The sequence below is a fragment of the Myotis davidii genome, unplaced genomic scaffold, assembly GCF_000327345.1.
Source record: "Myotis davidii unplaced genomic scaffold, ASM32734v1 scaffold247, whole genome shotgun sequence".
Classification (NCBI taxonomy): domain Eukaryota; kingdom Metazoa; phylum Chordata; class Mammalia; order Chiroptera; family Vespertilionidae; genus Myotis; species Myotis davidii.
Window position 1 is genome coordinate 2,164,915 of NW_006299593.1, and position 17,261 is coordinate 2,182,175.

The following is a 17,261-nucleotide window of genomic DNA, read 5'->3' on the forward strand; positions in this document are numbered from 1 at the left end:
AACATCTGATATGCAGGATGGTCTTAGGCGACCCCTGTGAAAGGGTCGTTCGACCGCCAAAGGGGTTGCGACCCACAGGTTGAGAACAGCTGGATTACAGGATAGTTAAGGTTATGTGACCTCTTGAGGGCTAATATCTCCTTAAAGGGGATTGCTTCTGATATTTCAAAAGTGTGTTAACCCAGATGTGTAAGAATAATGGGCAGAGCTGACTTAAAGCCTTTCACTAAAGAAGGTATCGTCCTGGGGCATGACCACCCACCATGACCTGTCAAGTTAGGAATGTATGATCACATCACCCTGTCACATTACTTTCCATAGAATCCCCCCCTTTTTTTTGTCCACATTAGCAATATTTAAAATAATGATGTATCAATCAATCCAATCAATCCATCTTGGATTTGAAGAAATACAGTGATGCCAATGTTTACTTTATTTTTGCCCCTCACTATCAACTCAGTACCTGGGCTGACATCTCTGGATTCATCTCTGAGACCTTTGCTCGCCTGTGTGACTGCCCTCCCATGTGATTTCTTCAAGCAGGAGATGCCCGGAACAAGGCTGACGGAGCCCTCCAGCGTGATAGCCCTCACATTGTTACCACGATGGTTACTTTTATTCTCTCATTTCTAAACGGAGTTTTATGGAATCTCAGGGAGTTATTAAGCAGAGGGCCATATTTTAATGTATGTGGGTTCACATAAGTATTTATATCCTTGAGTCTGATGTTAATAGACCAATTTCCCCACTACCTTGAAATGAGTTTGATTGAACTTCATTCAGTTTTCTAGAGAAGGGACACCCACTTTATAACCTGGCTGTGAAATCCAGCTAGTGTCCATGATAGCTGTCAGTTAAAACTATTTGGTATCCTTAATAAATGGCTTCTAAGAAATAGGAGGGCAGACATAGGAAAAAATGGACTAAAATGAAAAGGTCTGAGGTGGAAATGGAGATACAATAAGGAAAGTATGCAAGAGATAAAATGTTCAATATTATAATTAAAATCCACGTTATTTTGCTGAATTGAAATGAGTGAAGTTGGAAATGACATTGACAAACTGTCAGAATGCAAGGAAAATGTCAATAATAAAACTAATGGGAGACTGGTTCTTCTGGTTCCAATATAATATGGTATGTCAAGTATATATTTTTTTTAATGAGAGGAAAATGAAAATAGTAGAGAACAGAGATTGGACATGTGGATAAACTGGTGATCCTGAAGGAGACTCTGGAATAAATGGAATAGAAAAAACAACCACAGAGTTACTAGAAGACTATCTTGAGCTAAAGAACAAGTGTGAATATGTTTCCAGGGCAGGCTACCTGCTGCAACAACTTCAGAATCTCCCACCAGTGGGCTGCCTTCAGCCACACCCAGCTCCTTCCATTTGCTGGCTGCATCAACCCAAGGGTCTCAGTGTTTCCACCGAATCCTCTGTACCCAGCAGGGAGGCAGGAAAGGAGAAAGTGTGGAGAAAGCACCTCTGCGTCCATTACCTCGGCTGCAAGTGACACACATCACTTCTGCTCACATTCCGTTGGCTTCCATGCCATGTGGCCCTATCCAGATGGAAGGGGGGCTGGGAAATGTGGGTGTCCCGGAAGAACAGGAAGTGGGTTTGGTGAACACATGGCATTATCCCTGACACATGGATATGCAAACACGCGTACGGATACAGAGAGGGTGAAATAGTTCTTTCCTTAATATCTTCATGATCAGATCCAAGCCATACATCATAGGGAGGATCACAGAGAGGAGTGGAACGCATAACAACATGCTTCCTATCTTCCCCATCTTGTTCCTGACACTCGGTGACAGGCTGAGCCTCACTTGTCAGGCTTTTGGGGTGTTTCCACATAGATGTTCCCGAGGCCAGCAGAGTTCCCATGTGAGCCTTTAGACATCATGGCCCTTTAACATATTTTCTCCAGTTCCCACCTTCCCCCCTTCCTGGGCCTACTGACTTGCCTCCCGTCTCTCCCCTAAGTCAGCAAGTCCCAGGGCTCATCGGAGTTGTAACTTCCTGGCTTTCTCATTCTGCAGAGGGGAGGGATGGCCTCAGCTCCCTCTCCAGTCCTAGATGCAAGGTGTTCTCCCAATTTTCTCAATTTCCCATTTAGTGAGAAAAATCCCCCAACAAAACACATAACAACAACAACAAAACAACTTTAACCTTAAGGTGCTAACAGAGCATTTATTTCTACCTCTGTGGCCTAGGATATGGTTTATTGTATTAGACATATAAGACCACGCCTAGGATATGGTTTATTCTATTAGACATATAAGACCACGCCATCCAATAGCTGTTTCCTGACTTTGTTGGCTAGGGATGGGGATGGGGACAAGGGTAGTTCTGCCACATGATTCAGTGGAGTATACTTTCTTACCTATTGCAGGACGTATGCTCACAGTTTAGGCCCAAAAGCAGAATCAACTGTTTTATGTTTGAATTTGACCAAGGTGAAACTTTCCAAAATGTAGCTCCATGGGTTGTAGGTATAGTCTGCCTGAAGGAAAAAGGTAGATAGGATAACCCTTAAAAGTATCTGTGACTACTAGCTACGTTCTAGGACAGCCTGAGGTGTGGACCAGTGGATCAGAGAACCTGTCAGTTCAATTAGACAGCCTTTTTGATGAGCTTTTACCCACATTGTGTGAGAGTTTGGCTGACCTTTTCACTGAAGGGACTGAGTATTTGATGGCTGAGCCCAGCCATCCTGCTAGCTCAGCACTGTCTCTGCATCACCAGGGCTTCCTGAGTCCCTCTTTCTTTCCCCTTCATTGAAGGCATGAAGTCCACATGGTTTTAGGATTGGTGGCAGAAGTATCTGACCAGTGGGTTGAAGCTTAATGCTGGAGCCTAAGATTGAGAGCTCCGTGGAACCCACCATTCATGAGCCTCTACTGAAGCACCATCTCTCCCCCTCACCCAGACCCCTTCCCCCTCCACCCCAGTATTGCAATGATCTTTCTATGACAGTGCTTCTCAACCTTCTGGCCCTTTAAATACAGTTCCTCATGTTGTGACCCAATCATAAAATTATTTTCGTTGCTACCTCATAACTGTAATGTTGCTACTGTTATGAATCGTAATGTAAATATCTGATATGCAGGATGGTCTCAGGCGACTCCTGTGAAAGGGTCGTTCGACCGCCAAAGGGGTCGCGACCCACAGGTTGAGAATCGCTGCTCTATGAGCTCCTCCCGCCCCGACTCCATCGTGGGCCTTTTGAGAGCAGATATTGTGAATTACATCCTTTTGTGTCCCCGTGACAGAAATAGGAACCAGAATTCTTATTTAAGGAGCTGGCTAAATCCTTGGAGCTTCTTCCAGGACTATGGTGCCTGAGCCTTGGGCTCTGGCCATTTACTGATTTCCATTCGCCACCTCCCATCTGCCTTCCATGGAAACCCTCCATGATTTCCATCTGCTCACCTTCATTTGGACGAGGGGAGGAAAGTGTGGCGAAGTAAAAAGAGAGAACAGGTCCTGGAACGAGGTGGGATCCACCTGGCCCTGCCCTTCGCTAGTTCTGTGGCCCCGATCAAACCACCCCAGTCCTGGAGCTTCACTTCCCTCCCCTGAAAACCAGGAGGATGGGCCCTTCACGGCCGCACGGATGGGAAGGGCCCAGCTCAGCACCAACACCTAATTTATTTAATAAATTTCATTGATTAAATAATATCTTCATTAAGAGTCTAGCTCAGGACTGTGGCCCTCATAAATGTAGACCCAAGGTTTCTGGTCTGTTCTAAAAAACATTGAGCATTTTCATTTATTTTCAGTTTCCTGTATTGTGTTGAACTCAACAGTTAAATATATATACAGTGTGACTGAAACTGAATGTGAGAGGTCTTCTGAAATGAATGTAATTAATGCTTGTTGGAAATATATGTATTTTTCACCTTCACAGACTGTGGGCCTCTAGCAGGCAGGGGCCAAACCTCCTTTGTTTTGGGAATCTTCCTTCTCATACTCAATTCCAGTTCTTACTCCTGGGCACCAGTAGATAGCCAGCAGATGACTGTACTTGGCCGGCGAGCGGGAAGGAGCTGATTCCAAGTGGTGAGAAGGAATGCTGGGCCTACAATTGCTGGAGAACAGAAGAATGGGGAAAATGCCTACCAACCATTAGGTTTGGGGTCCTTTGCTAGAAGGCTATTCACATAGGCTATTCACTGGCCTTTGATAGGAATGTGGGAGGCTCAGAAATGAGTGCTTCTTGGGCTTGCAGCGGTCAGCAGGTTCAAGGATTCTTCCAGCCAAGCGGGTTTCCAGAGATGGGCCGAGGGGGGCTTGACCATCTCTCTCCTTCTCCCTTTCTTCTTTTAAACTATTTCTGTCCTAAATGGTTCCAGCAGTTAATACCTAGTGTAGAAGTTAGAAAAAGCCAGAGGCATGTGAAGAAGCTGATGATAAGCTTCACGCAAGATCCCACCACCCAGAGGTTCGAGCTTTCCCTTTATCTGAACAGAGCAGGCGGGTGTGGTCCAGTCCTCTATTCAACAGTCTTCTTTGACGCTGCTAGGTCGCAGGCTTGGAAGTGTCATGCAGGGATCGGTGAGTTTGGGCTCTGACTTCCAGAGTGAAGCTTGGAACAAACTCTGTGCCGCCCTTGTCTGTAGCTGACAAGGGGACTGGGACTAGGGCCTTCAGAGGCTGGCACCAGCACAGGGGTGGATGCCCAGGGCAGTGGTGGGAGCAGCTGGGAAATGACAACTTGGCGCATCTTTCCACATGGGACTCAGGCTGCTGGGTGATAGCCTGTCTGCTTCTGCCCGGACACCTCTGGCTGATGTGGCAGGAGACAGGCACCCGCCTTTCCTTGGTGCTCACAAGCTTAAAAGGATTTTAACAAAAAGTCAGGCAACTTGGGCATCTGTTATTCCCCTTCTAGACCTTCTGTTTCTTTTATAGCTACAAGGAATGACCCATAGAATTGCGCTGTCATACTCTAGTGATTCCGTATACCTGGTCTTCAGAGGGACAGGGAAGAAAATGACCTGTGACAGGGACGTCTTTCATGATTTGCCATCCCCAGCTGCTCTCTGAGGACGGCGAATCCCCAACAGAGCCCTTGCCGAGTAGGGTCAAGAGTGTGAGGATGCAAAGGGGAGCTCTGGGGCTCCCCTGAGCACAGAGCGGAGGGTTCTGGGGCAGGGACAGGGGAGGGCTGTCGGAGGGAAGAGGGGAGATAGACAGAGTCAAGGGGGTTGTGGTTTATGATGTTGGTATAGAACATAATCTTCTCTTGTCTCCCCATAATCAATGTTATACTGTGGAGTTGAACTTGGTAGTTTGAACATTGTAATCCATTGCTGGAATTTTGCTTCAAAATAGGCAAGAAGAGTGGGTTATGGAGGAAAAGAATGTTTTGTTTCAGAGGAGCTGATTTAGGCTCTAGGGCACCTGCCGTGCAGCCTCCACTAACACTCAGCACCTTCCCCTGAGAGGGGCTGCTGTGAGGCCCCCTGGGGCCGAGCTCACCTCTGAGACCCAGGTCCTGGCTGTGCTGCTTTGCTGAACCAGCCTAACTTCTCCCAACTCACTGTTAGTTGAGTTTCAGTTCAACTTACATTTATTTGGGACTGACCTGGCACCAGGTCCTATGGCAACATGGGGAATAGAGAAATGCTGAAGGCACAGGCCTTGCCCACTTGGAGCTCCTGGTAGTAGGTTGTTACTATTGGGCTCGAGGTGGAATGAAAGAGGGGAGTGTTGGTGACCTGAGAGCCTAAGGGACAGGTATGGGGGGCGGGGGGAGGGCAGGGAAGACTCTGGGAGAGAACAGTTCGAGCTGAAGGGAGAGGCAAAGCGGAGAGTGCTCCAGGTGGAGATCAGCATGGACCACCCACAAGGTGGGAGCCAGCCGGTGCCTTCCAGGTCCTGGGAATATCCCTGGAGAACCAATGACAGGCTGGGAGGGTGGGGGCGGGCACTGAGAGGCCCATGGAGCTTGGTGTGCCAGCTAAGATCTTAGACCGGCAGTTCTCCAGAGGCAGGGAGGGGCCAGAGCAAGAGCCACAGTCCCCTAGTCCCATGGTCAGAATTGGGGGTGGGGGTAGGAGGAGAGGTGTGGAATTTTCAACATGGACCATGTGTTTGGTTTGAAAAAGTGAAAAGGTAAAGGAGCACCGCCCCAGGTGATGGGGGCCCCAGATGAGTGTTTAGTAGGGCAGTGACAGGCATGGGCCATCTTTGCATATTTAGAGCAGCGACTCTGGCTACCGATTGGATGGGGGTATGAGAGAGAAAAGATGGGTAGAGACCATGAAAGGATGGAGGGATGTGGGCTTGATCCAGGATGTGGTGCTCTGGATGGGGAGATATTCAGGACATAAAACCAGAGAACTTAGTGACAGTGGGTGCGCAGGGTGAGAAGAGGGAAGAGTCAGAGGCTGCCTTCAGGGACCCTTGGTGGGTGGCTAGCTGGGTGAGGGGCAGAGAGGAGGGGCTGGCTGCAGGATTGTTCATCTGGGTGAAGGAGGGTCAGGGCCACCCATCCAAAGGGCTGGCTGGTGCAGGGTTGGCCACAGGTCGACTTCAAGGTGGCAGTGGGACATCCAGGTGGGCACAAGCCCCTAAGCACCTGTGACTTGTCCAGGTTTAGTCTAGTGGACAACCACTTAGAATTGGAATCCCACATCCTAACTCTTCCATCTCCAGCCCAGCTTCACTGCACACTGAAAGCAGGCAGCCCAGGAGCTTGCCTTCCAGGAGGGGTCAGGTGTCCTGGGGGTGGATGCTGTTCTCACTGCATGGGGTGCCCTCCCCTTGCTTCTCAGCTCTGCCCACATGGCCTGGGTGGCTGGAAGCTGGGGCGAGCTAGGCTCGGGAAGCACATGCTGGGGGAGCCAAAGGCTAAATGGGTGGCGATGCCGACCTTGAGGGTTGACAGAGTCCCCAGAGGCCCACTGAGGACAACAGCCCTGCCGAAGATGCTGGACCCTCCTGAGCGGCCCTGGCATCACGCTCCTTCTCTTCCCTTTTCCCTATTCAGACCTGCTGATCCAGTGCCTGTCCTGCCACGGCTCAGCCTGACCCTGAGATCAGAGATTTGACAGTTTGGGAACCACAGGAGAGTGTTTCACAAACTACACGTTTGCCTATAATAACTCTCAGGGCTGTTTTCATCTTAATCAGGGGAAACCCATAAACCAAGGAATGAAGCTCTAACAGTGGAACTTCACCACTGGGGAGACTGGGGTGGGAACTTCTGTGTACGGTGTATACTTACCTGGGGGTCAGATGTCTGTCTTCTTACATGAATGGTACAAATCACTTCTGGGGGCAGAGGATTGATTCTTTCAGTGGACATAGACATAGCTCAGATTCTAAAAAGTAAAACCTTAGCAGCTTACGGGGCAACCTCACACTTCTGTGGAAAGGGCTACCTGGGAAGGGGAGGAAGCTGTGCTTCAGGTAAGACAACTTACCTGGCTGCAGGATGGTTCCTGAGGGCGGGTCAATGGCCACCCATCCAAAGAATAGCATCCAGAGGTATGTCAGCAACCCCATCCTGGAGCCAGCCAGCCCTGGAAGGGAGGGCATCCACGTTGGTGGGCATCGAACAGAAGCAGCGTTAAGCCGTGGCCGTGACCCTGTTCTAACTAAAAATAAGACCAATGGAAGGTCTTCTGGCCACTGACATGCAGAGCATAGGGAATAGCGTTTGGAGGTCTCTATCTAGAGTCCCTAACTAGAGGCCTGAGCATGTGACTGGGATCAGGGAGCACCTAGGTACAGGAATGCTGAGCCCTGGGTGCCCTGGTGTCCTGGGCTCCCGTAGGCACAACATACCTTCCAGGGCTGGCTGGCTCCAGAGTGGGGTTGCTGACATACCTCTGGATGCCATTCTTTGGATGGGTGACCATTGCCCCTCATTGGCAAGACAAGTCTTTCCAGGTGCTCTGCTCTGGGCAGCACCAGGTCAGGGATGGAGCTGATCTGGCCACTGAGGCAGGACAGGCAGGGCAATGGGGCGTGAGAGTGGGGTCAGGGATGACACAGCATCTATGGGTCTGAACAACAAGTGAAAATGGACAACTGTCACTTGCCTTAATTTTTTTTTCTATGATTAACTGTTTGAAGACCTTGATCCCCAGGATTTTTGGAGTAGTAAGTCGCCCTTGTTTGTAAGATATTAACAACTTTGCATTCCTCCTTCAGTTCTTAGAACCTGTTCCCCGGGTGTGAGCTGGGGGCCCCTGGTCTCCTTGCACTCGGGGATGAAATTGCTTTGAATCCACCAGTTCCTGGCCTGGGCAACGCCAAACCCCTCCCACTCGCCTGGGGTGTGATATTCTTCGGGCTTCTTCTGTCTCTTGAGCTCACCTTCCTCTCCCTCCCCTGGGCCTCCCTGGCTGACCCTCAGCAAAGGGCTTTTTCATTTCCCCTCTCTGAAAGGAATGTTGACCTCAGTTATAAGGACAATGAAGCTTTCTTTAGCTTTCTATGGACATAATTTGCTTTTAAAATAAAAATCCATTTCGAGTTCATTTTAAAGAACTTCCCAGCAGTCCTTAAAGTAAACCCACACCTAATGGTGCTGTGAAAGCAGGTGCAAGAGTCATATGTGTCATCTCTGTGTGTTTCAGGTTCCACCCAGACGTTTGAAATCCCGTAGATGCGGACGGCGTCGCTGAGCGGAGCAGGGTGCACAGGCTGACCGCTGAGAAGACACAGCCTGGGCCAAGGCTGGTCCCGCCTCCCGGTAATTAGTCCGTGGCTTTTGGTGGTGATGAGGGCGGGACACACTTTTAGCTGGGGGTTATCTCACCAGCATGAGCTTCCAGACACTCAGGTCCTTGCGTGAACTCCCCCAATCCTGCTCACTCAAGAGCTACCATGGGATCTGATGGACCTTAGAGGTCACTAGGCCAACCCTCCAGCCAGGGCAGGAGCCCCTCTACAGCTTCCAGAGTCACCCTGATGCAAGGAGAGAGCTCCCCTGCGAGAAGGCAGCCTGTCCCATCTTCCCGTCACTGAGCAACTCCTGCTGGTGGGACGTTCTCCCTCGGCCCTCCGCTAGAACCTGCCTGCCTGCAGCCACCACTGGCTTTTCTGGTTCTGGCCCCTGAGGCTCCAAGGAGTCAGCCTAAATCTCTTGCACATGGCAGCCCAACAGGTACCTGGGGCCACTGGGGTGGAGGAGTGCGGATCTGGAGCCAGAGGCAGTCCTGGTTGAAACCCGGGCTCCACTGTTATCTCTGTGATCTTGGGCAAGTTAGTTAACCTCTGATTCAGTTTCTTTACCTATGAAACTGGGACAATAATGTCTGTCTCATAGAGTGGTTCTGGGAATGAAAATAAATCATGAATGGAAGTGGCCTGGTGCCGTTTTGACACCAGTTCTCTGACACTCACTGGGCATCCTACGAAGCCACTCGGTTCTGACACTACCTAGAGTCAAAGGGCACACAAGGTAACTGCCACAAGTTAAAGGGTAAGGTTGCCCACAAGATGGCCCCTGCTTCAGAGGCCACCCACACTTCTCACTGACTAGGATGTAGATGTGGGGATGTCCATATCTCCTCTTCACTTTCTAGAATTCAGTAGAACAATTACAGAACTCACCGAAGACACTGTGAGTCTGATGACAGTTTTAGTATAAGGGATCCAACTCAGGAACAGCGAATGGAGGCAACGCATAGGGCAGGATCTAGGGCTTGGCGATGTGGTGCAGAGCTTTCTAACCTCTCCTCGTGGAATCCAGTGCGTCACAGCCCAGCCCGGCCATGTGCGCACCAACCAGGAAGCCTGTGTCCAGAGATTTTTAATGGGGAGCGGGGTCACTATTGGGGAAAGAGGCTTTATAAGGCATAACGGTTTAAATCATTTGACATTGATTGAACTCAACCTCCAGCCCCTCCCCCTCCCTTCCTGTGTGGTTGGGGTGAAGTTGCAACACTCTAATTAAGGGTTTGGTTTTTTCCTGATGGCCAGTCCCTCCCTTGAAACTATCTAAGGGCCCACTGTAAGTCACCTCATGAGCATAAACTCAGGTTTGGCGAAAGGGGCTCATTATGAATAACAGAAGACATTCCCAATGTCTTTGGACATTTTAGAAGTCCCGAGGGTTTTGGAAGCTCTGTCCCAGAAACTGGGGACAAATACCCACCAGATATACTCGGTACGTTGTCCCGCCTGTACAACAATGCTGGCTCCTCCGATCTTCAGCATCCTGCTCAACTGGTCAGAGAACGAGGCATCCTCACCAGCCTTTTCTGCAGGCTCCTCCTTTTGTTCATATAGCTCAAGATTGAATTATTTTTGGACTAAAACATATAATTACAGTTATTTAGTGTGCACCTGTTTACACTCGAATCATAGCCTCTCATTACCGGCGTTCTTAATGCTATGATGACTCTAGCCTCTAAATGAATGCTTAATACCACTTGCTATGCACCAGACACTATTTCAAGTATGTATTTCATATGTATTAACTAATCTAATCCTCACACAACATAAAGAGGTAGCTAAGTAGTTGCAATCCCCGTTTTATAGACGGGGAAACAAGCACAGGGAGGTTAGGCAACTTGCCCAAGATCACACAGCTGATAACTGGCATAGCTGGAATCTGAACTCCAGAGTCCACCCTTTTAACCACTAAGCCACTCCGCACACAACTTTGATCACCAAGGAAGCATTGGGGGAAGGGGGGTGGGGAGGGAAGGGAGGAGCATAAAAGGATACCTCTGGTCCACAAAGTCAAAGGGTTTGAGCGGCCCCTGTAGTCATGGTGAGAGAGTCAGTGCTTGCATTTCCTACCCCACACCCACCAGAGCACCTCTGGGCTGAGCTGAGGCGAAGGCAGGCCTGGGGCACGGTGGTGCGGGCCATTGTTCTCGGTGCTTCAGGGCATGGAGAGCTACTTCAGAGCCCTCAGACCCATGCCTGGGAACTGCCGCCACTCCACAGAGGAGCCGAGAGAAACAGCCTTTCCTGCCTGGATGGAAAGGATCCAGGCCAGGAAGGCTCCGGACTAGTCTGTGCTGGTCTCAGAGAAGCGGAGAGTTCAGGTGGTTCTGCAGCTGGTGGAACCTGCCGACACAAGGAGCCCAGGGGTCTCTAGGTGCACATCCAATGCACCTACTGTTGGGGGAGTTGCTTGTTGCTATTTTTAAAAGGACCGGAGGCTGTGAAAGGGCCAAGGAGTATTAAAAGGGGTGGGGAGCAGTGGGCGATGCCTCTGGGAGAATTTTGGTCTGCATTGCCGTCTGCCCAGAAGAATTGGGTGGTGACTGCCAGTCTAATGCGTTCCCACTATGTTTGACCTTGCAGTCTCTTCTTACGCCCCAAGTTCCAGGGATGAGGCTAGGTGAAAGGTTCTTAGCTCACCCCACCCGTGGGATTGGCTTGAACCCACAAGGCAACTGTCAGTAGGTCATCTGTGTTCTTTGCAGATGTTTCTCTTTGGGCATTTGGCTTGAGGGAGAGGCACTGGGGATGGAGGCGTAGGGGGTGGGGGGAGATGCCCAAAGGGAAACATCTGCATCCTCCATCCTTTACAGAGGTCAGAGCAAGTCAAAGTTGTGCAGAAAAGCATCCCCACCTTTCCTCGGTCGTCCTCTCTTTACAGTTATCTTTTGTGAATTTCCCGCCAACATTTTTTTTAGGAGGCGTCTTAGGGGCTTGACGTTTTAGCTGAAGTGCTCATTCCCAGTAAATAGCTTTACTCTGTGTAAGGCAGGCATCACAGACATCCTCGCCGGCACTGGGGGGACTGTCCACTTCAGCTGGACGGTGGCCATGTGCGGCTGGCGGGTTAGTCGGGGAGGGGTGGTGGACACCTGGGCGGGTGCCTTATTTTCACTTAGTCCAGGGATGCAGTAGCGCCCCCTAAGGATCGGCACTTGCCGGCGTGCCCTGCCCTCTAACCCGCGGCCCCGCCTACAGCCTCCTGGGAATTGCCGCACCCCACTGTGAATTCTGCGTTAGGACCCGCGCACCCCGACCGGGAGCTCCAACCCGTCCGCCCTCTTCCCTTCTCCGCAGGTCCCAGGGGTGGATAGTGAACCCACAGGACAATGAGCGAGGAGCCCGCCCCCGAGGCCGCCTCCCCGCCGCCCCCGCAGGGGCAGCACTACTTTGACCGCTTCTCTGAGGACGACCCCGAGTACCTGCGCCTTCGCCACCGCGCGGCGGACCTGCGGCAGGACTTCAACCTGATGGAGCAGAAGAAGCGCGTGACCATGATCCTGCAGAGCCCGGTGCGTGGGGTCTGCCCCGGCCGCCCCGCGGGTGGGGAGGCGGTGCGCTCATGCGTCTGGGTGGACCGGGAAGAGAATTCCTCTTTCACGCGCTCAGCGATTTCAAGCTGGGCTAGACCAGGGTGTTTGGTTCTCTCCGGTCGCCGGTGGGTGGCAAAACCCGGCTTAGGTGTAGGTGGTTTGGATCGGTGCGTCTGAGAGACGAGCGCCCCACCTCCGTTTCCAGCGCCCCTTCTGAGCCTGTTTCCAGTCTTCCTTCCTCACCAAAAGCTGTTAACAATGAACACATGTGCGGAAACCGGAGCCCAGCAGAGGGCGCCACGTGGAAGACCTGAGACTCCCCTTCCCCAACACCAGAAAGGACTCACAATTGGGGCAATAAGTCTGACATGCCGGGGCAGGGGTGAAGAGAGCCGCAAAGCCCCAGGCGGTGGGGGGAGTCGATAATTCAGGGGATTATGGGACAGGGGCCCCGGAAGGGAGAGCAAGTGAAGATCATCCCACCAGAGCTCCAGAGGTGTCTGCCTGGCATGGACTCAGCTCATCCTTGAGGCAAGGACATAATGGGCCTAATGGACCACTGATGTGGGAGGTGGCACACGCTCTTGGGCCGGGGGGGAGGAAGAGCATGGGAGCCTGCGGGCGGTAGAGCTGAGGGATCCTCAGGAAACAGTGCATGATCCCAAGGGCTGGGAAGCTCAGGGGTGGAGCTGGTATCTCCAGGTGCTTGCCAGGATGGGCTCTGCCTCAGCTCCAAGGGAGCCAGGGCATTGCATGGGCATGGGAGCCAAGGCATTAATGGGGATGTGTGACCCTAGCTGAGGGCACACAGTGAATGCTCAGGCCTCACAGAGGGGCACCGAGGATGGCCTGCAGTCTTGGTGACAGGTGACAGTGTTGGGGCGCCTGAAGGACTATGGCAGGTGCTAGAAGCACTGGGGCGGTGGAAAAACCCCAGAGTGTGACTAAGAGGGGAGGCAGGTGTGGGAGGAGAAGTGGCAGGTTTGGAGCCTGAGAGGATGGGACTCTATTCCCAGGCAGGCGATGGGGATGGGAGGAACTCAGGCTGCTTCTCCCCTTTTATAGTCACCAACACGCGTGTTCCCTGCTGCCACCTGCTGGACAGACATGCTTTGTTCCTAGCCCGCGGGCTCTGAAAAGCCAGGCTGAGAGTACTGTAGTGGGAAACCAGAGGTGGAGAACTCAGGAGTCATCAAATCCTTCTGAAACTGAGAGGCTCAAAAAATCCATAGGCACAGCTAATGGAAGATGGGCATGCTTTCTCATTCAGTTCTGCTTTTTAACATGTCTCAGTTACTAAATTGAAGTCCTGCCAACCTTGACTATCACTTAGACACAGGAAGTTACCTGGAATCGGAGTACTGCCCACTGGTCAAAGTGAGCAGGATCCATTCTCAGCATCTCCTTGTGGCCCCCCCCAATAGCAGTTTGGGGAGGATCCTAAATCCCAGTGAAATTGCCCAGTGTCTTCCGGGGCCCAGGAATCCCAAGTGTGGCCCCGGCCTTGCTGACCTGGGGTGGGGTGGGCACTTGGAAGAGGGCCCCGTGGTCTCCAAGATGCACTAGGGGACCAGCGCCCCTTGGCCTGCTTGTAGTCTTTCAGGGAGGAGCTGGAAGGCCTCATCCAGGAGCAGATGAAGAAGGGGAACAATTCCTCCAACATCTGGGCCCTGCGGCAGATCGCGGACTTCATGGCCAGCACCTCCCACGCAGTCTTCCCAACATCTTCCATGAGTATGTGGGGAGCAGGGGAGCTGCCAGGAGCAGCGGGTTGGGGAAGTGGGGTGGGGACGAGAGAAAGGAGCAGCAAGAGGCAGCTGGGTTGCCAGGCTACGGGGTGAGTGCTGCAGTTGCATGAGTAGACCTGGGGGAGCTGAGCAGCAGCCAGAGAGGTACCTGGCTCTGCTTCTGATGCTGCTGCAATATACAACCTAGATTGAAGTATATGCATGTTTTATAGACTTTAATGTATAATGTCAAATATCCCCGGAGAAAGAGGGAACCAATTTACATTCCCCGCAGCCATGCACTAGAGTGCCCATTACTCCACTCTGATCCACAGTATGCATTACCGTTTGTTTCATCCTCATGATTTGGCAGATGATGAAAAATCCTTTATTTGTGTTTTAATGTGCAGTTACTAATGAAGTTGGGTGTATTTTCATACACTTATTGGACATGATTTTCCTTTTGCAGTAAATTGATTGCCATACCCACCCTTTGCCGACTTTCCTACTCACCTATTCTTTTCTTATAGATTTTCAAATCTTTATAAAGTAACATTATTAACCTCTATATATATATGCTGTTTTCCAGTCCAGAAGTTTTCTATTAGATCAGTACTGATCATCTATATGCTAGCTCTCTGGTATTTGTCTCCCGTAACCAACATATTTTCTCTCATCATTTTCATGTCTCTGTCCTTATACTCTTCCATTTGAAAGAGAAACTGGGCTGACCAGCATTCTTCTTGTCTGTCGGGAAGACAGTTGGATGACTGGAAATTTGATTAGTGTGCATCCAGGTGTCTGAGTCAGGGAATGCAGAGAAGGGAAATCGCAGTCATGAGTTCAAGCTCAAGAGGTTCTTTGTCCCACTCCATTTGCCTTAGAAGTTCTTTCTTTCTTTCTTTCTTTCTTTCTTTCTTTCTTTCTTTCTTTCTTTCTTTCTTCCTTCCTTCCTTCCTTCCTTTCTTACTTTCATTCTTTCTCTTTTTTTAATGCAGTAGTATGTCTTTTATTCTTAGCTTTCAGGAGGTTAGGTGGGTCTTGCATCTTTTTCTATGTTTTCTTAAGTAATTTGAATAAATGGCTCCACTAGATCTGAGTCATAAACCTGGTGCACAGCCATCCTAGCTTGTGTGAAGCTCGTCAGAATAAGCATTCTTTTCATTAAGACCCTGGAGGCAGAGGATGGGGACTCCTGTGGAGCCCTCTATTCCCTTCTCCTGCCCTCAAGACGTGGGTAGAATAATCTTCGCAGCCGGGGGCTCGGGGGAGCCTCTGGTACAGGATGTGGAGGATGCGATAGGGTGTGTTAAAACCCACTCTGGCCTCCTCAGCATCAGTGGGACTCCATCATTATTGGTAAAAGAAGGACCCAAAGAACTCTGGATCTGAAGACCCTCCCCCAAATAGTAGCCCCCCCCCCCCGCTCCCCGGCTTTGTCTGGGGACCTTATCTTTTCAATATGCCTCCCTTCTTGCTGCCTGGGTGAAGCTAATAGGCAATTTCTTGTCAGGGTGATGCACAGAGAGGAGGAAGGGATCCCAGACTGGTCCATTTGAATTAGAAATTGTTGACTTGGGAGTTTTTTAAATTGTTCTTCTTGCCTGTTGAACTGGATCTTCGGACCGCTTCTGTCCCTGTCAGCTACTGGACACATGCCCTGGAGGTGTATCACCCTTTTGGGTGCATTTTCCTGACATGGGTGTTTGAGGCTTGCCGTGCTTGCTTTATGTTGGGCCAGTAGCACTCAGTCCACCCTCATCTTCACACACCATCTCATTATTTCTGCTAATGGCAGGCTGGCCCAGGACACACATCGCACTGTGGAGTAGCGAGGCTTACAGAGATGGCGGAAGTTCCCAAAGAGCATTTTAATCCATTAAACTTCTTAATGGGATGCTGGGAGAGGCAGCATCAGGAGGCTCCCAGCCAGATGTCATTTTAAGTCACAACACTTTCCTACTGATTCTCTTATTGGTTCCTGGACACTGGCAAAACAGAGTGCTGGGGCTCAGACACCCCCTTTTGCCTTCTTGAGGCCTGTAGGCAGCAGTCATCATGGTTAATGGGTCAGGCTGGACGTCAACTCCTAGACCCTTTGGGTGCCCTGAGGACAAGACTATCAGACCCTCTAGGTCCATTTCTAAGTCCCGTTCATAGCCCCCAAAATTCCCAAAGAGAAACTATAAAGAACCAAAAGACACATCCAGAGGGGAGCAGATGAGGCCTGCTAAGGCCTGAAACCCTTCAGCCAAACACAGCCACACTGACTTCCGGAAGTTTATGACTTGAGGAAAAGTTGAGGAATTTACTTCCTGGGTGACTTTGGTATTCTATTTGCCGTGTTTCCAAATCAGAGAAAAAGTTATATTGCATAGTATAGTTAAAATAGTACAATAATAGCAAGTCTAAGGATTAGTAACTTCTTCCTGAAAACTAACTGATGAAATATAGCCATATTTGAACCCTGAAACTTATTCTTGCTTTTATTTAATGCCCATCTTTAGGATGTGTGGTAAGCTTGGCTTTCTGACCACCCTTCATTCTGTGACCTTAAGCCTTGTCATGATTTTTTACCAAAAGCAATACCACTCTTACCCAAATAAGCAGAGACTTTCGGATTTTCTCACCTGGGTAAAGGTGAAAGAATGCTGACTTCCCTGCCTGTTGAAGTATCTCGTGCAGTTGTAGTGCCAGTGAGGATTTGGAAAGGACCAGGGCTAGGAAGGAGGGGCAGATGGGAGCCCCTGACCCTGCGAGCTACCGTGTCCTCACCCTCTCCCCGTGCAGACTTCTCCTTGATGACGCCCATCAATGACCTCCACACAGCCGACCCCTTGAACCTGGCCAAGGGGGAGCGGCTCATGCGGTGCAAGATCAGCAGTGTCTACCGGCTTCTGGACCTCTATGGCTGGGCCCAGCTGAGTGACACTTACGTCACGGTGAGGGGAGGGTCTTGGAGTGGGGTGGGGCACTGGGTGTGGCCCCCAAAAAATCCGAAGGGAGAACTCCTGACTGTTGGCATGGACATGGCACTGCTGGTGGCCTTTGGCCAAAATGCTGAGCCCTTCCAAGGGTTCTAACCACTGTGGTCACCTGAAATAACCTGGCCAATGGACATTTCTCTGGATGAGGAGCTGGGGACTCCTGGATCCTATTTCTAGGGCTACGCTTGACCATCAAGAGATTCTTCTTGTAGCTCCATTTCTTTAGTTCCAAATAAAGACCAAGTTCTCTCATGGCTCGAGGTCGGGGTTGGGGAGATAAAGGTTCTTGAGAGGAAGATTTAGGTGTAG

At 50.6% G+C, this 17,261-nt stretch overlaps 1 protein-coding gene across 3 annotated transcripts in view; it reads left to right on the forward strand.

The window, feature by feature from the left end:
* The window catches only part of ADD2 (adducin 2), an 85,523-nt gene that overhangs the window by 42,925 nt on the left and 25,337 nt on the right, over nt 1-17,261 (forward strand). Inside the window, exons 1-5 of one of the 3 annotated variants that reach the window (XM_015571505.1) lie at nt 4,526-4,565; nt 8,603-8,719; nt 12,003-12,217; nt 13,834-13,972; nt 16,756-16,907. In XM_015571505.1, coding sequence (XP_015426991.1) covers nt 12,035-12,217; nt 13,834-13,972; nt 16,756-16,907 — 474 coding nt within the window. In that variant the 5' untranslated portion in view covers nt 4,526-4,565; nt 8,603-8,719; nt 12,003-12,034. Of the gene's footprint in view, nt 1-4,525; nt 4,566-8,602; nt 8,720-12,002; nt 12,218-13,833; nt 13,973-16,755; nt 16,908-17,261 lie in introns of those variants that run through there. The other 2 variants (XM_015571506.1, XM_015571507.1) reach the window with 2 other exon arrangements.